This window comes from Denticeps clupeoides, chromosome 18, assembly GCF_900700375.1.
Source record: "Denticeps clupeoides chromosome 18, fDenClu1.1, whole genome shotgun sequence".
NCBI lineage: Eukaryota > Metazoa > Chordata > Actinopteri > Clupeiformes > Denticipitidae > Denticeps > Denticeps clupeoides.
Genome location: NC_041724.1, coordinates 14952642 through 14978145, shown reverse-complemented (window position 1 = coordinate 14978145; position 25504 = coordinate 14952642). Strand labels below are relative to the sequence as shown.

Genomic DNA, 25504 nt, shown 5'->3' with positions numbered 1-25504 from the left:
GGTGACCTGTGATCCCTGGACAAGATCAGCAAACAGTAGAATGGACGTGAATAAACAAAGCCTGACATTTTCTATCAGAGTAATTTTTTGAACCTCTGTTGGTTTCATAAGTTTTCCCACTAACAAAGAAATGATCAGCCTTTAATTTCAATGGTAGGTTTATTTGAACAGTGTGAGAAAGAACAATAATTTTAAAAATCCAGAAAGCGTCTAAACATTCATGAATGAAATAAGTATTCGTTCCCCTATATATTCTAGACATGTGACATTCTGTTTTAACACGTGATCTTGAACATGTTTATGATTCCTCCTGTGTGTAAATCTACAGTAACCCATACTAGTTTGATCATGAACACACAGTTGTTTGCTTCTTGAAACGAACCGTTTCTTTTCTAATTATACGTGAATCTGAATGATTTCTGTATAATACTACTTAAGGGGTCCATATAAATGTCCCTGGGGGTCCCTGGCCTGATAAGCTGAGAACTGCTTTTTCTTGCCTAAAAGGCAGTAAACTAAAAGATGGTCCACCTTGAAATATGTGGCAAGAGCTTTAGATAAGTAAGTTTAGATAAGTTCAAGAGGACACAGTGGAGCAAATTGCTGTGGGGTGTGGGAAGAGAGTTTTTCAATTGCCATTCTGTAGTGAAGGCTTTCATTTGAATAGGACACTTCTGTCCATAAAAAGCATCAGTGTGCATACATATTGGAGAGAGGCACTATGGACGTTGAGGGAAGAGATTCTCTTTGACGGGAAGCCTTTAAACACTGAAAAGAAGACATAATCACAAAATGAGTGAAAGTGAAGTGATTGTGAAACACTGCGGCACAGCACATGGTGACACACAATGAAAAGTGTCCTCTGCATTTAACCCATCACTCTTAGTGAGCAGTGGGCAGCCATGAGTGTGTGTGGACGGGGACTTTAGTGGCCCATTTTTGTCCCTTTTAATTAGTTTCTTCTAATAAATTTGTCCTAGGTCCTTGTATACAAGTGTGCACACCCTGCTGTTCACTCCCTGCCAAGGTTCTCAGTAGAGTTCCCTGCCCCTATTTCTATATTTATGTATGTGCTTGAGGTTGGGGTGGGTCAGTTGCTCATGAACTGTGTGCTCAGCTGTGTTGTAACCTGAAGCGTAATCCAAACCTGCCTGACCTCACTTCCTCTCGCTGGCTCCGCCCATGAACCCCTCTCTCCACTGCACTGTAACTAGTGGCCAAAGCAGCCCCCCTCACTTTTTTTGGAAACTGGGTGATAAGAAGGGACCTGCCGCTGGTTCCACTGCCACAGGAACACGTGAGAAAGGGACACCCAGGACCACGCCCTGCCACACCCTGCCCCACCCCTGAGGCACAGCTTCAGTCAGTCAGCTGCGTGTTTCTTGGACGGTAAGGCTGCATGGATCGCTGGGTCCGTTTACAAAAAGCCGAACACCAGGGGAAGCCAGTTTGGAGACTCAAATGATCCGGTACCTGAGATTATAGCTTCTGAATCTCAGAGTCGGGCTTTGCAGGCCAACGCAACCAAGCAGTGGATGCGGTTCTGGCTGGCTGGTTTTGCTGGGCCTAGGGAACATGTCGAGTCTCAGCTGAGACAGCTGTTAGTGGACGGGGTGTGTGTTTTTGTGTGTTGTGTGCAGAGCATCACTAACTTTGCAGAGGAGAAGCAGAGATGAGGTCAGTGGACAGGAAAAAAAATGGGTGGATACAGACCCAGGGGTTAAAGCAGAGCTGCTCCAGGAATGGTGAGCCCGAGTGGTGAAGTAAACTGTTTTTGGGTATAAGATGAGCCGCTGCAGTGGCTGATGGGATGTCCCTCTGGCAGATTTAATGCTGTTTGTCCTGAGTGAACTGGTGAAAATCACCTTTTCTCAGGTTTTGGTGTTCATTTCAGTCATGTAGTTTGTTTCTGCGTTGTCTCCTGCTTTGTTTCTTTAGATGGCCGCTAATCAGAAAATTATGCTGTGTGTGTGAGAGGGGGTTGGTGGAGATTTATCTCAACACAAGTGTTTCTAAATTCAACTCACAGAAGCCAGGGCTATATTGGTTTGGCTCGGATTTCCTCCACCCCAGTCGGGCTGCAAGGCCCAGAAACTGAATCCTGAAGTACAGCGAATGGAACCACCTCGGGTCCTAATCAGGATGGCCTGTTTACAAGGAAATAGCGAGAAATTATGGATATTTTAAATGCAGGAAGTGAAGGTAGCCGAATGAGGTGTCACGTTACACCACATTACATTGTTTTCACAGTAAAAATAAGTGAATAATAATTAAGTTAGATTTATATTTTTATCCTTTCAAGGCTGTAGTCATGGAGTCAACATTAAGGGAGCACATGCCTTTGTATAGCCATTGCATGGTCGGTCAGTATGAGTAGAAAAATTACATTTAAAAAAGTACAAAAAGTGACCAATAATTTCCTAAGATCATACAAAAACCTAAAGAAAATGGAAATTAAACAGCTATGTACGATTAGATTCTTTTTTGCATTTATTTTTCTCTGCATAACAATCATACAAATAAATATTATTATTGAGACCATTATGTAACTGTATGATGAGCTACTTGTAAGCAGCTTCACTTTCCTCTGTCACCCTCTTGGCGTTTGTTGTCATTAAATGACTATTTATACAGAAATGGGATCTCGCTGGTAGGGTTTAATTCTAATCACTGGGTCCAGTCGCTGCCCAGAGTAAACTACAGAGTTGACTACATGGTCGACTAATTGCAATCATTTATTATAAAATCAGAATAGATGTACCTGCACTTCATAGAGTGGGTTCCAAAAGTATTCGGCCCCCTTGAACGTTTCCACATTTTGTCACAAACATTAAACAATTTTATTGGAATTCCATGTGAAAGACCAATACAAAGTGGTGTACACTTGAGAAGTGGAATGAAAATCATACATGATTCCAAACATTTTTTACAAATAAATAACTGAAAAGTGGGGTGTGCGTAATTATTCAGCTCCCTGAGCCAATACTTTGTAGAACCACCTTTTGCTGCAGTTGCAGCTGCTAGTCTTTTAGGGTATGTCTCTACCAGCTTTGCACATCTAGAGACTTGCCCATTCTTCTTTGCAAAACAGCTCTAGCTAAGTCAGATTAGATGGACAGTGTTTGTGAACAGTAGTTTTCAGATTCTGCCAGACACCTAGTGGTTCTAGACATTCTGAATATGGTGTGAGTGTAAAAGTAACACCACGGCTGAAGAACCGTCACCAGTCTGGCTGCGGCTGGCAACTCAACTGAGGCTCTGTAATCTGGTAGGACTTCCAATCATGGATCAATGCATGGCAGAGAAAAAAGGATACATTCACATGACCAACAAAACAGGGTTTTAACTGGACAAGAGGCACATAGACCCTCGTAGCAGTACACATTTACGTTTACACCATTTGGCAGACACTTTTATCCAGAGTGACTTACAACATGCTCTGATGTTACCATCAATTAAGTAATCAGTTTTGGTTCACTAGGACTCAAACAATGAATTCAATCATTTTATTCACTCGGTTGTAGTTTTTCTTGCATAAATCAGATTATTAGAAAGTTAGTTAGTTAGTTAGAAAGTTGGCCAAAGTATTCTCTAAAGATTGAAAATACTCAGTGACTGAGCTGTTCTGACCTCGAGGGGAAGTTCATTAAACCACCTAGGGGCCAAGACAGGAAGATGAATATCTTCCTTGTACCTTTAGCGGTGGAGGGAGTGTAGCAGTGGGGTGGTGTGGGAGAATTTGGGAAGGTTCTGTATTAGTTGTAGAGGCGGGTGGCAGACAGAGGTAGACCTGCTAGAAGCGAGTTACAGTAATCCAGTCGTGAGATTACTTGGGAGTGAACCAGTATATGGGTGGCTTGTGTTGATAAAAAAGGATAGATATGTCTGATATTGTAGAGAAGCAATCTACATGAGTGGGAAAGATTGGTGATGTGAGTCGAGAAAGAAAGTTGGTTGTTTATAGTTACTTCAAGGTTGCGTGCAGATTCAGAAGCAGAGATCTGAGAGTTGTTCAGGTAGATAGCAGAATCCTGATGTGATGAAGAATCTGATGCCATGAATATTAGTTCGGTTTTGGTGGGATTGAGTTTTAGATGATGGTCTGCCATCCAGGATGAAATATTAGTAAGACATTTTGGAAGCGGCATGTAAATCTGAGGGAGGCAAAGAGAAGATAAGTTGTGTCATCAATATAGCAGTGGTAGGGTAACCCATGTGAGGAAATGACTTCACCAAGTGAAAAGGAGAGAACCTGAGCCCTAAGGGACACGAGTTGAGAGTCTGCGTGAAGCAGATATGGATCTTTTCCAAGTCACTTGGTAAGACAGCTCATCAAGATAGGAAGCAAAGCATTTCAATGCTGAGCCCCGAATTCCAAGTCTCATCAAGATGAACAGGAGAGTCTTGTGCTTAACTGTATCAAATGCTGCAGAGAGGACAAGAGGCCGCATGTAGCTCCTCAGAAACAGCCAGAAGGGTGCTCTCTGTTGAATGACCTGCTCTGAAGCCACACTGGTTGGGATATATGAGATTGTTCTGAGACAAATACAGTAGACACAGTGTTCAAGAACATTAGAAAGAAATGAGAGAAGAGACACCGGTCTGTAGTTGTTGATGTATGCAGGATCCACAGATGGTACAGTGGAAACGCAATGACCGAGCAGGGACAGGGCACAAACAGGATACATTTATACTTAGCACATCATGTGACACAATCAGGTAATTAGGGGAATGCACACTAAATTTGAAAACTCCTGACCAAAACACATATCCGGACCATGACACTTCAAATCAACTGTGAAAATCCCCTGATTGGTCTAGACATGATTTACTGTTACTTCTATGCCATTTATCAGATGTCCTTATCCATAGCAACTTAGAACTTACAGGGGCAGTCCCCATGGAAACTGTGTCTTGCTCAGGGACACAGTGGTATTAAGTGGGGTGACTTTGTGGTCTTCTGGTTCATGGGCAATTGTGTTATCCACTAGGCTACTACCACCCCATGATCATATCAACAGAAGTAAAATGTCATTTTAGTTGTTTAATTCTAGAGAATTTAGGGGTCTATATTTAAGCATTCATTCCCACTGCCTGATTAAAAAAAACTGGCAAGGTACAGAGTTATGCTGAATGCATTTCATTCCAAGGCTGTACAGGATACAATTGAGCGTTCTCATAAATTACATAGTGCAGTGGGAATTCTGTGTAAATGAAGTCACTGAGCTGGGAGGGGCTTTTAATGAGGTTGGTTCAGTACCTTTGTGCTCAACACAATTAAGACTTGGCCAGTTAGTTAGTCTGCAATTTAATTTTCCCTGACAAAAGTCTTGTCGCTTATCTGTTTTGTAGAAACACCTGCTATTAACCTGACTTTTAATGAATCAATTGGTGTTAGAAATATGAAAAGATAAAACCTACCAAATGCCGTTTAATGCATTGAAATCAATTTGTTTCACTGAAACTAAGACAAAAGTTTTGTCGCCTACATAGAAATTGAACAAATTTACTGCAAATACAAAAATATGTCAGTGAATGAAGTTGTGGTGCTGTGAGCTTGAAGGACGGCATCCATGTGGTTTGGCAAGGATTCATGCAATTTATTGATGATGTCATCAGGAATAACAAAGAAAGCAGCCTTGCATGCCTCCCAGAGTTCATCAATATTCTTTGGTTTCGTCTTCCATGCTTCCTCTTTCATCCTAGCCCATACATGCTCAATGATGTTCATGTCTGGTGACTGGGCTGGCCAATCCTGGAGCATCTTGGTCTTCTTTGCCTTGAGGAACTTTGATGTGGAGATGGAAGTATGTGATGGAGCACCATTCTGCCGCAGAATTTGGCCTTCCACCCTGCAGATCTCTCACACACACCCATACTGGATGTAACACCAGACCATGATTTCTTCCCCCTCACCATCTCCCTCCTAAACAGCTGATACTGCAAATCATCATTGCACAATGCACTTTATGTACACTTGTATATAGGATTTAGTTTTTTGCCTGTTTATTTCATAAAAAGTAGATATAGTTATTTATAAATCACAAACAAATCCACAACTTGTACAATAACACTTACCACATCCTTGCACATTGTTGTTGTTGTTTGTTGATGTTGTTTTTTTCCTATTTTGTACTTGAGAGACACCATCTACTGGAATCAAATTCCTTGTATGTGCTTGCACTTACTTGGCCAATAAATACGATTCTGACTCTGATGATCTTTCCACCACCAAACTTCACTGTTTTCTCTATGAATCTTGGATCCATGTGGGCTCCAGTAGGTCTCCTGCAATATTTTCAGCGACTGTGGTGTAATTCAACAGAAGATTCATCTGAAAAAATCCACTTTATGCCACTTTTTCAGCATCCATCCTTTTAGCAGGCTGTGGGCATTGTCAAATGCCACACGGTTTTCAATTGTATTTTGTTTAGGGCTGGTTTCTGGGTACTGATTCAACCATGGAGGATATTTCGAGACAGAATCCGACAAACTGTTCTGGTTGACACAGGGACCTCAGGTGACCAGGTCTCGTGGAGCTCTGCTGCAGTGGAAAATGGGCTGGCCTTGGATTTTCGAGGAAAACAAATGGTCCTCTCAAGCAGTTGTCTTGCGGGGTCTGCCTGACCTGGACTAGTCAAAAACATCTCCAGTGTCTTCAAATCTTTTTTTTATCCTCTGTACTTGATGCTGAGACACATTGAAGGTGTCTGCCACATCAGCAGTGGATCTCTTGATAATCAACACTTTAGTCTCAGGGTGAATGTTAGGCATGTTTGCAGAGGTCTAGCTGCAGTTGATGTGAAGGTCTAGTGTACTGGGCTTCTCTTTATACACACCGGACACCTAACTGATCCATTATTAGTCACAGATGAAGCTCATATGAGAAGGCAACAACACTTGTGTCTTTGCAATAATTGACTCAATGGGCTTTACCGAGCTTGGAATATTAGAATACTTTCTGATTCATTTTGCACCGAAACATTATTACAAAAGCTGTTGGGAATAAAATGGGCCATTTCTTGTAAAAATAAAAACTCTTGATTAGAAATATATTTCAGCAGCACTTGAGGTCAATTTGTACACAACCTACAAGACTTTTGTCAGGGACTGTACATTCAGCTTATTATTCATCATTTCCTGAGCATCTACACCGTTTTACAGAACTCACAAGAACACCGCTGGAGAACGCCTGAGCCATGGCACAGTAAGCAACATTTCCCATAATGCCTAGTTCCCTTGTGGGTACATGTCTATTAGAATAGGAATTTTTATGTCCCATCATTGTTTAATGGTTTAAACACCACCTGCTCTTCAGAGTCCAGAAGAAAACTAGCACAGTGTCCCTGACCATCTCCAGCTGCTCCAGAGAGACATTGTCCTCTTCATCATCTTCCTCCTCCTCCACACTAGTCCAACAGAGACACTCCAGCTTGATACAGCCTCTATGTATCAGTTCACAGAGGGTAGGGCCAATCACACGCACATACATACACACACACACACACACACACACACATCAGCATTCAGCATAACAGTACAGGAATGTCACCCACACACGTACAACTTAATAAAATGGCTGATTTGTTGAATTTTTGTCCATTATCTAGACAGAGAGCCCATCATACAGTCATCAAGGGGGAGTGGCCCCAACATTCGTCAAGGTAACATACTGCCACCTACTGTCAGAGCATAGAGGCGCAGTGGCGCGTTCTACATCTGCCCTGCTCTCCCTCCCCCTCAGTGCCTGTATGATGTGAGCACGGTGAAAGGTCAGCTGGTGGTGCTGGAGTGCCGAATCCGCGGGACGCCGCCACTGCAGATGCTCTGGTACCGGGAGGAGGAGCAGATCGTGGACTCGGCTGACTTCCGCATCCTGAGGAAGAGTAAGTGTCCTTTTAAAAAGAGGCCGCATGCAGGCTCACCTCTTGTCCGGTGCTTAACTGTCTCCGCTCTGCTTTACAGAAGCCAGTTCCGCATCCGTCCCTGGTGAGTACTAAAAAAAAAACAAAAAAAAGCACTGCACAGAAGAGCCCCGTAACAGTACCTGCATTATTTTATAAGCAGGCTTGAGCACCCATGAAAGTGGAGTGTTTGTCACTGTGAAACAACGAAATGTGTCCCCTGCTTTTAACCCATCACCCTTGGTGAGCAGTGGGCAGTTTCGTTACGCGCTAGGCCAACCACAGCCCACCTTATCATCTTATTCAGACCAGATTATAGAAACATTCTTACTTTTCATCTCTGCCTTGCACTTCAGAGGAGCTCTGCACCCTGGTCATAACCGAGGCCTACCCTGAGGATTCAGGGACGTTCAAGTGTGTTGCTGGGAACCAGTTTGGAACTGTGTCGTGCAGCTGCTTGTTGGAGGTTTATGCTGGTGAGTGTATTTGTAGATGAATGAGCTGTACGGCATTTTGCACAACACAGCTGCGAGTTTCATTGACAGTAAGATCACAGATTTAAATGTATGCCAGAATGTAATATTTCAATATTTTTCATGAAAAATTCCATTTTTTAATAATGTGACGTGGTCCACTGCTGACTGCCTCAGCTCTCTGTTCTCAGAGAACATTCTGGCAGAAGAGGAACAGGAGCCTGGCGCGCCGGTGCAGGAGGAACTGCCCGCCCTGCTGCAGGATGCGGCTGGAATCCCCCCTCCAGAGTGGCCCGACAGCCCAGAGGACGAGTCGGCCGCCTCCCCGGACCTGTGAGTTCACCGTCCGGCCTGTAAAGGTGACAAGAGTCGCCATTTTCACTGACAAAAGTCTGCTGCGTGGAAAGGTTCCTCCCTCTGCAGGGATTGCACGGTGGGGACCAGGAGCTATATATACTCCTCGTGTACTAGTGGGGATTCGGCCCGGGGGGGCGTGGCTACGTTGACGTCACGGGCGCGGGCCAGCGATAAAGGGGCGCGCGTATCTGTCACCTGGCAGGGTGACCTTCTCGCTGTCTTGTTCCATGGCTCGCAGTTGAGGTAAGCGCTTGTGAGATGTTCCCTTTTCGAGGACTTTTGCGCGGGTGCAAAGCCAATTTTCGCCGCGTCGGGATTTTCCGACAGGTGAGCTGCGGCGCGAGGTCCGGCGTGACCTCTGACCTCTGGGGTGTTTTGACGTTCGAGACCGCAGATCTGCACGTGTTCGTCGTCTCGATGCTTTATTTTGTACCGAATGCGCTTCTTCTGTCGAGTTACTTATTTATTTCCCGCCACGATGTTTTCTGGGGGTCACCTGCGTTCTGCCTTTTCAGCACTTCATGTGTTGGGGTTTTTGTTGTTTACAGCGGATTATGAATGTGTTTTATTGTAGTGTGTTATCTGTGTACACAGTGTGTGTGTTTTTGGGAGTTTTCTGTCCATTTCAACACACACCTGATGTGCAAACCAACGGTAATGCAGCACAACAGGCTGCACCGCAAAAAAGTATTCTACTGTACATGGTTTGTCTTTTTTTCTTGGAATTTTATTTTAAGTTCTTTATTCTTCCTCAATTTCCATTACTATTTAGATGGAGGTGAACCTTGTGGATCTGACTTTAACATTCCTTTCATTTGTTGCCAAATAGGCGTACTTTGTGTTGTGTGTCCATTACTTTTTTCTTTTTAAACTCAAGTCAGGTGACCCTCTTCTGTTTAAACCCACCGTGTGGCCAGCGCCCCTCCTGCTGTGCGTCCTTTTACTGCTGCTAATACTACATATCTTATTCTATATTGTACGAACGCAAAGAGCAGAAACCGTGTTCATTCTTTATTTACGCAGGTACGCGTTTATTCCTTTACAAAGCCGTGTAGCTGAGGCATGTAACGTAACCCTTTCCCCGGCGTGTCCTTCAGACAGCAGGCGTCCAGCGGGCCGGCGGTAAGCGAGACGCACCTGCTGCTTGATGTCAGGCCCGGCTCTCCATGCTGCCGCTTTTAGCCATTGGGAGCTTTAAGAGCGGCGCAGGCTGGGGTGAATTTCTGACATGGTTTTTCATCATTTATGAATCATCTAGTGTAGCGAGAGTGGTGGCAGCAAGTACTTTCATGTGTATTTTTACTTGATATCATTTCGAAAAATTTGAATGGCAACAAAAGAACAAGGTCATTTTTTTCCCGAGTTTAATTGTTTAAACATATGCTGGATGTTCAGCTAGTAAGAATTTATTCTAATACGGTGCTGAAAAGGGTTGTACCACATAATGAGAGAAGCTGGCCAGAGGGTGCACTGTTTTCACCTTTACCTGTTACATTTGTACATTTTAATTTATCGACTTTCAATCAGCTCTCAGCCATAATCAAAAATATATATTCTATTTGTATGTTGTGTAATTATTGCCTTTTCGAGTAAAAGTTAATAAACAGTTTTTTAATTATCTATCTTTTTTTTTTTTTTTTTCCCCCGTCCAGATCTTCTGAGGTTCAGCCGATCAAGGAAAGTGCTGAGGTGCCCAGCAGTACCGAGGAAGTGTGCAGTCATAGCCTAGCTGGTCCAAACTTGCAGAAAGCCACACCCACTTCCAGCGCCCAGCCGTTCACCCCGCCCCGCGTAACGAGCTCCTCTGACATGAGTGTGACCAACCTCCCCACCTTTTCCCCATCGCTCTACCCGCCCACTGCCTTCAACTACGAGCGCCCACGCCACTTCATCCAGTCCCAGCCGCACTTCCAGGCGCCATCCTACAACAGTCTCCATGCCAACGGTAATGCCAAGCCCTCGCCGTCCCTCTCCACCTCCTCTGGCCTGGGCACCACCAGCGCCACACCAGCGTCCTCCGTTAGCCCGTCCCTCAGCCCCTCGTCCCCACCGACGTCGCCAACCCGGCCCCCCATGCGTTCCAGTGTGACCGTGTACCCCCAGGTCTCCAGCAGGAAGCCTGCTGAGAAGCCGGCTGACAGGCCCTCTCCAGCGGCCTTCCTCTGCTCCGTCCTTCCCTCCCAGCCCGCCGCCCCGGCTGCTTCTGCAGAGCCTCCGCGAGGTCCAGGCCAGAGCTTCTCCGCGCCTCCAGCTGCCCTGCCTGCAGACTGTCCCACCAATGCTCCCTCAATGATGGGTGGCAACCCTCCACCGCAGAAATCCTGCATCTCCCTGCCGGTCGGCTACAAACCAGGAACTTCCAACACGTGAGATCCCGCTCACACATGACAACCACGTGGTCCAGCTGGAACGTGAAGTGGCGTATGTGTGCAGTTAGCAGATTATTTCACCATATAGATATCTTTAGCCTGACCGGAGAGGGGATTTTGGAGGAGAACACAGCCAATCAGTATTCCTTAATAAAATCTCCGATAATCCATCTCACTCCTCTTCTAAATGGGAAACTAGCAAGCGATTAATTGTTGTTTTTAGCTATTTCTAATGCCATATTCATGTCTTGAAAATATGGCTCACAGAATTCTCACACAAGCCACTTTTGTTCTGTTAGTTACACTAGATTGGGTGTAAAGTTGTTATTTTTGTCCTGTAGTCTTCCCAAGCCCATTCTGAAGAAGACGGTCTCCCGGCCCGTGTCACGTTCCACCGATGAGGAGATCCAGGGCTCCAAGGATGCACTTATCCAGGACTTGGAGAAGAAACTCCGCTGCAAAGAGGCTCACAGGCGGAATAGCCAGGTAGTGGCGCGTCCTCGCGCACCTCGACTGGCCTGTAGCTCCTCTGCCGGGCCGGGCCGACATCAGCTCCCCTCTCCTGTACCCGCAGAAACTGTCTTACGAGGAGCGCATGGCTCGCCGTCTGCTGGGGCCGGATAACGCCGCTTCGGTCTTCAACCTGGAGGATTTGCCCGACCTCCAGCCTGACCAGGTCAGGAAAAAAAGGGGCACCTCTGTTTGCCCCCTTTCCTAAATTCCTTTGTGCTCATCACAATGGCTGTCCGCAACCACCCCCCATAACCCGGAATAATCTGGCAGGCATTTTTGTCCGCCACTCGCTGTGACTGATAACAGTCTGTCCCCGGGCTACAAATAGCAGGTGAGAAAAGTCCATGTGCCATTACATGGGTCTAAAGCAATCTGCCCCCCAAGGCCCACCTACGTCACACGTGTAACCGTGGGGACACCCGAAGGGGACATGCCATCTCACAGACCTTGGCTTTTAATGAGCTGCGTGCCTCATAAATGATAAATGAAATGATGTCCAATGCATCTTTCATAATGTGAAACGTGACTATTTTGCTAGTTTGGCATTCATATGATTGTTTGGAGTACAGCGATCATTTGCCAGGACAACTTGTATTATTATTATTATTATTATTATTATTATCATTTTTCTTTCTATAATGTGTGTGTAAATGTTTGGAATTTTATACTCTCTCCCTCCTCCTTTGTTTGCAGCCGGACTCTCCAGAGGGAAGACCCATGGGTGGAATATGGTGAGTGACCTGGGTCTGAGCCGACCAGCGTCTGCCAGTCTGAAGACTTTTTTTCCTGGCACACAGAGTTCACCACAGAGCCATGCCGTAATGTGGATATTATTAGCAGCTTGAGCCTGAGCATTTGTCCATCACTACTGCATGTAGCCGTCCTTTACAGATGAGATCTCGGTAGACTGGGGATGTTTGATTTCGGCTAGAGCAATTCAAATGTTCTATTTATTAACTCTGTCAAATGCTTCTATGATTTTAGTCCGGTTTTGTGTTGAGTTTGAAACTCTGACCATAACCAGACAATATGCCCGAAAATCAATTAGGCCAGTATTTAAGTAACTTTTTTTGTGAAAATGTTGAGCTGACTTCATAGCGTGTACAGGATTGGTTTCCTAGCTTCCTGTACAGAACCAGTTTGGCCTTTGAGGAAGATGAACCAGATCCCCCTTTTCCTCAATCTCCTTCTCTGGCCTGCAGGAGTAAACATCTGTCGAGCTCTGAGGGCACTGAAGGCTCCTCCATCCAGGAGAAGTGCTATGGACCGCGCTTCCTGCAGGTTCCTCAGGACATGATGGTGGAGGAGGGCCGCTTCTGCCGGGTTGACTTCAAGGTACGAGTCGCACTTAAAAAAAAAAAAGTTAAGTTCTGGGCTGTGTGGGTCTGAATGCTCCGTACTGCAGGTTGGGGGTTTACCCACGCCAGATGTCACATGGTACTTGGATGGGAAAGCCATCCGCCCAGACGACTACCATAAGATGCTGGTGAGCGAGAAGGGCGTCCACTCTTTCATCATTGAGATCGTGACCGTCCACCATGCCGGCGTTTACGAGTGCGTGGCCAAGAACCGCGCTGGCGAGGCTCGCTTCTCTCTCCGGCTGGACGTGATTGGTGAGGGCGGTGCGGACCCCCCAGCTTCATGGCTGTGTGCAGCCTGCTCTTACCTGAAACCTTTTGGGTCCTTCACAGCTCAGGAGATGCTGCGGCCGCCCATGTTCGTCATGAAGATGCAGAACTCTCGGGTGCTGGAGGGGGACATGGTGAGGCTGGAGTGTAAGGTCTCTGCCTCCCCTCCTCCTCAGCTCTACTGGAAGAAGGACAAAGAGATGCTGCGTATTGACCCCAACCGCATGAGGTCAGCAGGCCAGGGACTGGTGGTTCAACCTCCGATTCATGTTCTGTAGGGGTGTTCTAATGAAATTAACAAATCTGAGCCCTCTCAGCCAATCAAATTGCACAATTTATTATGATGTCATTTCAGTGCATTTGTAGTTTGAGATACTGCTTAAGACCTGCTTCTTCATCTTGAGCCATGAGCTTTTCTATGTTTTAATCTTTGCCGTTCCCCTCGCCCCCGCAGCCTGACTCAGGACGGCTCAGGCCGACTCTGTCTCCTCATGGATCGCGTGCAGAAGTCTGACGCAGGCTGGTACACGGTTTCAGCCATCAACGAGGCGGGAATGTCTACCTGTAATGCTCGTCTGGATGTCGGAAGTGAGTTAATTCCTTTTTGGAATTTTCCAATATATGTAGGAGCTATAAGATTACTTGCAGACCATCTGCACCGTGGCACAGTTCTGTAAGTGTCTTGTCACAGTATTCGCTTCCTGGAAGGATTCAGCAGATGTAGGTGAACATTTAACTTCCGTTCATGATAAATGGTCGTCCTCTACCAGGGTTGCATAGCTTTTTTTTTTTTAAGGTATTTTTATTTTCTCACATTTCAGCACGGCTCAACAAGGCGCCTGCTCCAGCCCGGCCACTGAAACTGCCCCCGGTGATCAACCAGTTCTCCACGCTGGGCTCAGAGAGCACGCCCCGCCACACAGCCCCTCTTTACGAGAGTGAGGAGCTATAGACTGTCCCGCCTCGTACAGCACGCATGTCCCGGCCCTTTTTATATTTTCACGTTTTACTGGTGAGTGAGGGAATGCAGTAGTTGGTCTCGCGTGTCACTAAATGCATTGGTTTCACCCAAACCACTGTGAAGAGCATAAATGCACTTTACTTGTGCCTTACTGGGTGTGTTCTTTTCTTCAAAATGTTAAAAAAGGTATGTGGTACCACACTCGGCACCTTTTTATGTTCTGCTAGGTTGCGGCAATTTTTTTTCTTATTTGCGTGTACGTCTTGATGCTGTTTGTTATGGTTTTAATTTTAATAACTTTTTTTTTTTTTTTAGCTTGCTTTGTGCCCAAGTTTTATGTTTGTCTGTTTGCATATAGTAACTATTGGTGTATTTGTGTATTGTTTTGAATGTGCAATAAAGTTTTGTGATGACCTTTTTTTTTGAGTTTTCTATTTCATTTTTCGCTTGTCTCGTTCACTGCATCCCCTTGTTTCAGCTTTTCAGCTTGCCTTTATATCTGCTGTAAATTTTGTCTTTTAGAATTGTATTATTATTGCTTTCCAGTACTTTTGAGTTTACACTCCATCTGTTTCATAGAGTAAGCTCCTTTCCTGACTGGCCCTGTCCCTGTATTACAATGAAGTAGACTTTACACACCTCTTTTATACTGGCATATGGGAAAATAAATTCTATTTTACAGTAAAGCAGCTGCAGCAGGAGTGGTGCTAACACAGAGCGATGTTCTTGAACAGCAGTCGCAACTTCACACGACTGTGGTTTTGTGTCATTTCTATCCAGCAGACAGAAGGCGGGGTTCGAGTTGGTCCGTGGCGCTGCTGCGTCAGTCTTGGTGTTGAGGAGGGCAGTCATATTGCATAGTGTGAGCTGTGTAATAAAGCAAGAATGCGAGTAATCCAGTCACAGCAGTGCAGCAGATGCATAGAAATTACTCACAAATAAAAAGACAAAAGATAACAGCAGTAGAGGTAATATACTGCAGGTAATGTGTCTGTTAACATCGACAAAGGCTTTAAAAATAACAAGTTAATATAAAATAATATACTCTAAATAAAAACTCTGGCCCTTGAAAAAAAATTAGGGTGCATTACGCTGCAAAGTCTTAAAAACCAAAAAGGTCTTAAATTTCTTCAATTTAATCACAATGACTGAAATACATACTGACACAAATTAACATCCCACATTTAATGTGACGTAGGGCCCGCCCAGTTTCTATGACAACAAACAATGCCATAATGGTGTAAATATTTTTATTTGCTAATACAAATTAGTTCCGGGAGCATATTAGTTTTCTGCTCTCAGTTTTTTTTTTTTTTTTTTTTTTTTTAAATGTGTTTTTATAAAAAGTTTACAGCTTTTGAAAATGCACACTTCATCCAGAGCAAACAGCCCTGCAAAGTGTCACGGAGTTTAAAAAGTGGCTTTTTAATGACGTGCTCCTCACACATCCCTGCATAGCAGGCACCATGAGAGAAGCCCAAGGAGAGTTCATTCTCATTAACCACAGAAGTACAACGTCAACCGATCCAATGAATGCGTGTCCCCCTAGATCTCCAACATTATAATTACGTAAATTAAGTAAAAGTATAGCGACAACATTTAACATGTTAACAATCAAGTAAAGGAGGGGCAGTTCTGGCCTGCACGCCTGAACAGGACAGGTCCATTTTCTGATGTTCGGTGTTGAGCACGCCATCCGCTCAGTCTGGCTCCACTGGACCACTGGCTAAATGGCAGCATGACATCAAATCTCAACATCGCTCTCTTTGTCGTTGTCGTGGTCACCATCGTAAAACTCATTGGCAGGTTCAGGCCTGTTGAAACAAATGTAAGGAATTGCCATTTATATCTAAAATTATTGACTGACATTGACATCATTTTGTATTGAAATTTGTCAGTATTTAAATTAGACACCCAGTTGAACATGCCAATTCATTTAGTTCCATTTAGAGCCGTCTGGACTCCTTTTACTTCATTTTCACTTGATCTTCTACACTGCAAGGGGGGTTTTGTATACAAGGACAAAAGATTATTAAGAGTTGAATCAGTTATTGGAGTTTGCAGCGCCACCTAGTGGTGCATCCTTACACAACACAGCATACATTTATAGCTAGACAGATGAAACTCATTCCTTATCGCTTTCAGATTTGTATTTAAAAATGTTTTAAAGGGTATTTCATCCTGAGGGCTACTGCTCAATCATTTTGATTTTGTAACCAAACTAAATGTCTCCTAGATGTTCATTCACTTATGTTGCTCAACACAGAATTCAATCAAGAAACTTTCCCCAAATTTTAGAAATATTTTTTCATCAGGACTGTAATGAGTTGCAAAAGATGTTTATTTGAGATATGCTCAGACAGCTGGGATCACTCCCTCCAATGAATCACCCCCCGACACAGCAACGGGACCACCACAAAAACACTCAATCCGGCCACAATAATTGGGTGCTACAAGCTGGATTGCATATCCTTGTCCGTAAATATATAGAATAGAATCTTTTTATTCTCTTAATATTTCATGAATTATCAATAATGGTTTATGGTTTCTTATCTGACCTGTGCTCAGTGAGAACAGACACACAGATATGGAATCTATCACTCTTATGCTGATGAAACCCAGCTCTATCTGTCATTCCCACCAGAAGATGCTACTATAGCAACAAAAATTTCGGCCTGTCTCTCAGACATATCGGCATGGATGTCTGAGCGACACCTCCAACTCAACCTATCCAAAACCGAGATTCTGATCTTTCCGGGCAACAATTCCCCTCAGCAAAACCTTTCAATTCAAATTGGCTCTCTACTGTTAACACCCACGGCATCTGCAAAAAGCCTTGGAGTTTGGATAGATGACAAACTGAGTTTGAACCATCACATTGCTGCGATCTCCAGATCCTGCAGGTTCACTCTCTATAACATTCGCAAGATTCGGCCTTTTCTCTCACAACAGGCTACGCAGCTCCTCATCCAGGCAATGGTCATCTCCAAACTCGACTACTGTAACTCTCTCCTGGCTGGAGCCTCTGCAGTCACCATAAAACCACTCCAGATGATCCAAAATATGGCAGCCCGTCTCATCTTCAATCAGCCAAAATACACCCATGTTACACCTCTTCTTACCTCCCTCCACTGGCTCCCGGTAGCTGCTCGCATGGAGTTCAAATCCTTGATGCTGCCTACAGGGCTGTAAATGGAACTGCGCCCTCCTACATCAACACATTACTACCTAGCTACACTCCTGCACGCTCTCTCAGATCAGCAAACGAAAGGAGACTAAAAATTCCTTCTTCACGGGGTCTCCGATTCCAATCATCTCTGTTCTCCGTTGTTGTCCCTGGCTGGTGGAACAACCTGCCCTCCTCCACACGACTAGCCGAGACTATCACCACTTTTAAGAAGCAGGTGAAAACCCTCTTATTCCAAAAATATTACAGACAAATCTAACACTTACACAAGCACATGCATACACATTGCACAAACAAATACAAAATGTATAAATACATTATAATTTTTCTTAGTCTAGCACCCAACAATCTCCGAGCATGCTCTTCAATGACAAGTCTAAGCCTTATCAGGGCTCTTAGTTTGTAAACTCAAAATTCTATAGAAATCGAACGAGAATTGCTGGTGTCTTCCTCTTGTAAGTCGCTTTGGATAAAAGCGTCTGCTAAATAAAGTAAAGTAAAGTAAAAGGAATCACAAACATGCTAGTGTATCACTGCACCAGTCTGAGGGTGCAAGTTACTGCACTCACCTATATTACTTCTGAACCTCAGTATCTACTAGTTATAAGAGGAACACCATAAAGCTCAAAACAGTCTTGTTAGCTTTTTACTCAGTCATTACTAATATTCTCTATTCCACTTTAAATGAACAGTGCAATTAGCAGCAAAACAGTCCGAGCACAGTTTGTTTTGATATGAAAGTGAAGTGATTGTCATTGTGAAACACTGCAGGACAGCACACGATCACACAATCAAATGTGTCCTCTGCTTTTAACCCATCACGCCTGGTGAGCAGTGAGCAGCCATGAAAGGCGCACAGGGAGCAGATATTCGATTGGACTGACAGCTTGGAGGTCAAACAATCACATTGTTCATGTGTTCTTCAAACCATTTTTGCAGTGTAGCATGGCCATCTGAAGGATGGCATGGCCATCAGGAAAAGGGTCAACACTACAGCCACATGAATCCTAATTTACCCACCCAATGCCAGGTGGTATAATGTTGGGGCTGATCATATATACAGCACTTTTATTTCTCTATTGGTCCATGGAGGTGCCATGTTCAGCATTGAACATAAAATACAGTAGAGTGTCTAGTCACAAAATGGAAAAATTGTGGTAGTAGTGTGGTAGTAGCCTAGTGGGTTAGGCATCCACCTATGAACCAAAACACACGAAGTCCCAGGATCAAATCCCACTTACTACCATTGTGTCCCTGAGCAAGACACATAACCCTGAGTGTCTCCCGGGGGACTGTCCCTGTCACTACTTATTGTAAATCATTCTGGATAAGCACGTCTGATAAATGAAGCCACCACTATATTTGCTTTTTACACTACACTTAGCGCTAGTGTCATCATTCAAAACCACCCACAACCAGCTAGAATAAAACTTTCCTAGATATTAAAGTTTTGTTTTGTCGTGAGTCCTGTCAGCAGCACAGCAAGGAGAATTCTGTGGATTTATGGCTCAGCCCCACCTGGAATAGTTGTCCTCTGAGCCTCTCTCATCAGGGTCAGGCTCATCTCCACGCTCGTAACTCAACAGGTCAGAGGGAACATCGTGGATTTGGACACTAGGGGCGTGGTTCAGCATTTTCAGGTTCTCAAACACTGTCTGGCGGATCTGGTCCAAGTACTGTTGAGGAAAGTTATTCATATTTATTAACAGAACTGAACCCAAACACAAAATCAGATAAAAATATACTGTGGCAGAAGTGGCACTTGTGTTGTCCTTCTGTCAAAAAGATGATTCGCAGTTTTAAAAAAAGAGAGACCACACAAACCTGTCGAGAGTTCTGGTTTTCAATCCTTGTGCTCACATCAGGGTGAAGCGTGAAATCTGGCGCAAAATACTCAAAATATTCTATAAGAATTGAAAAGAAGTATTACAAAGAATGATGAATGTTACAAAGATGTAGACATAAATCTTTCAAATGCAAATTGTAACACTTAGCTTACCACTATAGGGCAGTTCGTCACTAATGGACTCCTCCAACAGCAGTGAAGTTTCATAAGTCCTAGAGGGTAAATAAAAAAAATTATCACATGCACAAAGGTGGAACCGATAAAGAAAATTGATAAATTATTTAAACTGCAGTTATGGATTGCAAGTGAGAAATAAATGTAAATTCCTCTTCACGTTTCTACTATTTTGAACACAAGGAGTGTTACAACTCACCAGCAGCGGGCCACATTTCGTACAGTGTAGCCTCCACCGCCAAGAACCAGCAGGGGGATTTTAAAGCCTTTTACAAACTCCACACATTCACTGTAAAAAATAAAACACTCCTTAGATGCAACACACACACCTTCCACTAGAGGGCATCTCACACTTGCTGGCTGAGCCTCTATGATGCTGCCCACTGCCCACTGTGTTTGGATTAACACAAGATTCCTGCCTTCCTCAGCAGCTACAGCACCTCCTGCATAATCGAATCATATTGGCCGCCCTCTTTCCGAAACAATAAATAGGCTTAAGTTGATACTATTTACTATGTAAAAAAAAAGGGTTCTTACCCATGACCTCGTATGCTGAGGTTGAAGCATCCCAGACGGTCGCAACCCAACGAGTCAGCGCCACACTGCACACAAAATAATCTGTTGATCATTTGTCGATAAGCTTTTTCTTGTTCATGGTGAATAAAAAATGGCTTTATAAATAAACTAAGTCAAATTCTTTCAACATGGCAGGAGCTTGACTGGTACAACTAATTCAGTGACCAGATTTTCAGAATCTAGAATTGGGCCAGATCCTGGAATAATTATGACCTCACCTGGAGAACTATACAGGTTGGCTGGTAGAAGTCCACCACCTGCTTGATGACAGGCTGGAACAACTGCCTGTAGCCTGTTAAAACAGAGGCCTTTCAGAACCTCGACCACATCAATAAAAGGGACAGGGATGAACAGGGACAAACACTTACTCTGGTCATCAATCCCATCCCGCAGAGGCACGTTCAGGCAGTAGTAACGACCACTCTCTGCCCCAACTTCATACATGTCACCTGGAGGAAGACACAGGAGACAATAGTGTCAGAATTATTAGGCAAGTTGTATTTTTGAGGAATAATTTTATTATTGAACAACCATGTTCTCAATGAACCCAAAAAAACTCAATATCAAAGCTGAATGTTTTTAGAAGTAGTTTTTAGTTTGTTTTTATTTTTAGCTATTTTAGGGGGATATCTTTGTGTGCAGGTGACTATTACTGTGCATAATTAATAGGCAACTTAACAAAAAACAAATATATACCCATTATTTATTTTTACCAGTGAAACCAATATAACATCTCCACATTCACAAATATACATTTCTGACATTCAAAAACAAGTCAGCAACCAATATAGCCACCTTTCTTTGCAAAGACACTCAAAAGCCTGCCATCCATGGATTCTGTCAGTGTTTTGATCTGTTCACCATCAACATTGCGTGTAGCAGCAACCACAGCCTCCCAGACACTGTTCAGAGAGGTGTACTGTTTTCCCTCCTTGTAAATCTCACATTTGATGATGGATCACAGACCAGGGTTCAGACCAGGTGAACAAGGAGGCCATGTCATTAGTTTTTCTTCTTTTATACCCTTTCTTGCCAGCCACGCTATGGAGTACTTGGACGCGTGTGATGGAGCATTGTCCTGCATGAAAATCATGTTTTTCTTGAAGGATGCAGACTTCTTCCTGTACCACTGCTTGAAGAAGGTGTCTTCCAGAAACTGGCAGTAGGACTGGGAGTTGAGCTTGACTCCATCCTCAACCCGAAAGGCCCCACAAGCTCATCTTTGATGATACCAGCCCAAACCAGTACTCCACCTCCACCTTGCTGGCGTCTGAGTCGGACTGTGGCTCTCTGCCCTTTACCAATCCAGCCACGGGTCCATCCATCTGTCCCATCAAGACTCACTCTCATTTCATCAGTCCATAAAACCTTAGAAAAATCAGTCTTGAGATATTTCTTGGCCCAGTCTTGACGTTTCAGCTTGTGTGTCTTGTTCAGTTTTGGTCGTCTTTCAGCCTTTCTTACCTTGGCCATGTCTCGGAGTATTGCACACCTTGTGCTTTTGGGCACTCCAGTGATGTTGTAGCTCTGAAATATGGCCAAACTGGTGGCAAGTTGTATCTTGGCAGCTGCACGCTTGACTTTTCTCAGTTCATGAGCAGTTATTTTGCACCTTGGTTTTTCCACACGCTTCTTGCGACCCTGTTGACTATTTTGAATGAAACGCTTGATTGTTCGATGATCACGCTTCAGAAGCTTTGCAATTTTAAGAGTGCTGCATCCCTCTGCAAGATATCTCACTATTTTTGACTTTTCTGAGCCTGTCAAGTCCTTCTTTTGACCCATTTTGCCAAAGGAAAGGAAGTTGCCTAATAATTATGCACACCTGATATAGGGTGTTGATGTCATTAGACCACACCCCTTCTCATTACAGAGATGCACATCACCTAATATGCTTAATTGGTAGTAGGCTTTCGAGCCTATATAGCTTGGAATAAGACAACATGCATGAAGAGGATGATGTGGACAAAATACTCATTTGCCTAATAATTCTGCACTCCCTGTATATGATAAGTGGGCAACCGTACAGCTGTCCCATGGCACAGTCCGAAACTTGCTTAATTGTTTGCTATACATGTATAGCAATTTGTGGTGGGAAGGTCTGCTCAAAATCCTTTTGGATAAGACAGCTGTCTATCAGTTGCAGTGGTTTATGTGGTGGGCGTAGTCAACAGTCTGCACTTGTGTAATTTACTTTAGCTCAAAATTAGCTCTGCCTGTATTTTACTTTCACTTCTGAACAGAAAAGTAACAGTAAGTAATAGGTGACCTCTATATTATTTCATGTCTGAACATTGAGTCGTGCAAACTGGAAAAGCTGAAATACCGAAAGTTAAAAAATGGCGAGTAAGATGGAAATCCCAGTGTCTGTGTGGTGGTTTTCTTCACGGTTTGCCTCCTTCTCTCCACGTGACTATAGGTTCAGCTCCAGTTACGGTGTGATGGTGTGAGTGGGGGTGAGTGGGTGGAAGCACAACAGCCCTCCTCGCAAGTAAATGTCCATTCACTGGATCTTCCTTGACCGAAATCCCACATTCCATAAAGGCGTATTGGACCATGCAGGACAGACTGAACTGTTCAATAGTTCCACTGCACCCATACTATATAATTGTTAAACATGTGGCCATTCATAATGACACAATTTGATGTGATACCTGTTCCAGGGAAAAAGTAGTTGCCGTATTTGTGGAAGGACACAGTCATGACCCGGTCTGTAAGGTAGAACGCCTCCTGCACACCGTCACCATGGTGAATGTCAATGTCGATATACAGCACTCGTGGATGGTACCTATTCAATAGACACCGGTCAGATGCAGCTTGAGTAAAATGGACAAGCGGTAAATAAAGCAGCAATAAAAATCAACCGTGTACCTCAAAACAACTACAGAAGAGAATATTTCTATAGATAATTCTGACAATGACATGGCAACTCACTTCAACAGCTCCAGGATACTGATGACGATATCATTCACATAGCAAAAACCCGAAGCCTAAAATAGATTGCAAATGAATTGATCAAATAGGAACCCACAGACACGTCCAAATCCTACAAATGCCACTATTTGAAAGATTGTTTAATTTCATTATTTGAAACAGTAATTTTGTCTGTATTAATGTTGCAATTAATTTCCACACTTGTTTGTATAAACAAGTACTGTATAATAGTAAGGAATTTCCAAACAGAGGTAGGTAGAGATGGCATCCAGGTATCTACCTCAAATTTCTTGGCATGATGCAGCCCACCAGCCCAGTTAATAGCAATATCACAAATCTGAAAGAAGAAGAAGAAAAAAAAAAAAAAACACACACACAAATATGAACATATACATTATCCATAAAGTATCTCCATTAGTATGGACAAATTCCTGTATTAACCTTTAATAATTCATTTATTTCAAAGATTCCACACAACACTTATATGAGAACAAAAAAGGCCTGCACATTTTTGCAATTTTTTTTCTGCTGTACTCAATAAATGGTATTGAAAATCTTGGGACAGCAAGAAATATTTGTACAAGTTGGAAGTTGGAATAATAGTGAAGAGAAGAGCAAACCTCACTTTAATCCTGCTCCTCTATGATTTTCATTCATAAACATACGGGCTGTAAGCAGTGTTGGCTGGATGTAAAACATCCCTAAACATTCTATTTTTAGAAATCTAGTCTGTATTTAGTGGGTAATAGGACATAAAACATAAAATAATGTGTATAACAGACTACTTAGACAAACAAAGACCTGAAATTTCTGCAATTGTCCCCACACACAAGCAGAAAGAGACTTCAGATACAGTATGAGGGGACCTTTATAAAAAAAAATATATATATATATATATATATCACCTTCACATTTCAAGTAGTCAAAAGTGACTGACGGTGACAGTATTTCATTCAGTGTGAAAGTAAAGACGGCCACCTTGTGATTTAACTGTGTCGCTCCCTGTAGCGAGGCTCCTGTGTATCTGGAACAAAACTCAAACAGACCTGGGAACACAGGGCTGAAAGAGAAACGAAGAGAGGTCACACCGCGGCGCTCATCGCTGGCGGTCGCAGGCCGGTGAAAGGCCACCTCACCAGTCGTCGCCGACGTTGAACGCATTGAGGCTCTTGGTGAAGCCCTGCATGTTGTTCGGGCTGACCTTCTGCAGGAAGTCGATGTAATCCTCCGAGTGGAAGCGGCACATGTCATGTTGGGAGGCCTTGTAAGGCTTAAACACCTGCATTAATACACAACCATCGCGTCAACTTCGATTACTGCCGAGATTCCAGGAGTCCATCGTTCGTAGGAATGCCTACCATCATCTTCTTATAAAGGCCATAATGCAAAACTAGGCTGTGCGTCAAAGACAGACGATGAGGCTTCATAGGGTGCCCAGCACCTTCAGGGAGAGGGAAAAAACACTGCATAAAATCAAATGAAGGACTGTAACATTGGACATGCAAAAGGAACCTACTAAATGACACCATTAAGCCATTTTTAAACAGGGAGAGTGCAGTAAGATGGCATGGTCTCCAAAAGCCCGGATGCGGTTAGCAGGTAAAATATTGTTACGGGAAGCATCCTGGCTAATGCTAAATGTGTGCACAAATAAAATGAGACGATACTACGCGAGCGTTGTCTTCTTCTTCATCTTACCGTAGTGGAAATTCCCCACTTCTGGGTCGTAAAAATACGCCGTTCTGTTGTTCATTGCAACAGTAAATCCAGCCAGGGACCAAGAAATATTTTGTTATCGCGCATTCGGAATGTACGTCATCAAGCCGCGACCTGAATGGAGCGATCATCAGATTGCGCCCTGCGCCTGTGTTGACGTCATCAGACTGCGACCATAACCTGACATTCATACTTCAATTTAAACAATCAAACATTGATAATAACAAAAAATAAAAACATTTACAAGAATTTAACAATAAATAAATAAATAAGAAAAAAACTGAGAAAAATTAGGAAGAGACATAAAGTTAATTAGGAAGACCAATATTATTCAAAATGTGTCTGGTTACCTGATAATAGTGTGCGAGATTGTGTTTTGCACAATCTACTGCTGGGCCCGTTTCCCATCAATAAAAAACATTAAGTACAAAGGTATAAACCCACAAAACATTGTGAACATTGCGAGAGTACATAAAATATGGCACTACAGATCCCGACAGTTTTATATGAAATAGTAATAATAATAACATAATAATAATCAGAATTTCAGAGCAGCAAAAGTTGTAGGAAAACAGAGAAACTCAGAGGTTAGAGGAATGATGCATCAGACTTGCTAGGGGGGAACTCTCTTAATAACTACCATTACTACTAATAACAGTACTAACATTAATAACATTAATAATAATAATAACGTGGGTATAACGTCTGGCCTTTGTTGGTACATACAGTACAGGTCAAGTTTGAACACACCTTCACGTTCAATGTGTTTTCTTTATTTTCATGACCATTTACATTGGTAGATTCTCACTGAAGGCATCAAAACTATGAATGAACACATGTGGAGTTATGTACTTAACAAAATAAGG

General features: G+C 43.4%; 2 protein-coding genes across 2 annotated transcripts; one reads left to right on the top strand and one right to left on the bottom strand.

Annotated features, from left to right (window-relative positions):
- Nucleotides 1–1206: 1206 nt before the first annotated feature.
- myot (myotilin) lies at nucleotides 1207–14623 on the top strand. The gene is made up of 17 exons (XM_028960954.1): nucleotides 1207–1389; nucleotides 7165–7207; nucleotides 7319–7466; nucleotides 7611–7664; nucleotides 7745–7886; nucleotides 7966–7989; nucleotides 8261–8380; nucleotides 8569–8710; nucleotides 10387–11100; nucleotides 11445–11589; nucleotides 11678–11779; nucleotides 12310–12347; nucleotides 12819–12951; nucleotides 13022–13229; nucleotides 13308–13473; nucleotides 13699–13832; nucleotides 14066–14623. Exons 2-17 carry the CDS (start codon nucleotides 7200–7202, stop codon nucleotides 14194–14196), a joined length of 2409 nt encoding a protein of 802 aa, XP_028816787.1. The 5' UTR covers nucleotides 1207–1389; nucleotides 7165–7199; the 3' UTR covers nucleotides 14197–14623.
- Nucleotides 14624–15339: 716 nt separating this feature from the next.
- hdac3 (histone deacetylase 3) lies at nucleotides 15340–25458 on the bottom strand. Its single transcript, XM_028959934.1, has 16 exons — nucleotides 24989–25458; nucleotides 24621–24830; nucleotides 24281–24363; nucleotides 24059–24201; nucleotides 23901–23982; nucleotides 23203–23259; nucleotides 22923–22978; nucleotides 22643–22776; nucleotides 20357–20437; nucleotides 20207–20280; nucleotides 19950–20014; nucleotides 19612–19701; nucleotides 19392–19450; nucleotides 19217–19296; nucleotides 18911–19068; nucleotides 15340–16019 (listed from the first exon to the last, which is right to left on the bottom strand). Exons 2-16 carry the CDS (start codon nucleotides 24673–24675, stop codon nucleotides 15950–15952), a joined length of 1287 nt encoding a protein of 428 aa, XP_028815767.1. The 5' UTR covers nucleotides 24676–24830; nucleotides 24989–25458; the 3' UTR covers nucleotides 15340–15949.
- Between the last annotated feature and the right edge of the window lie 46 nt (nucleotides 25459–25504).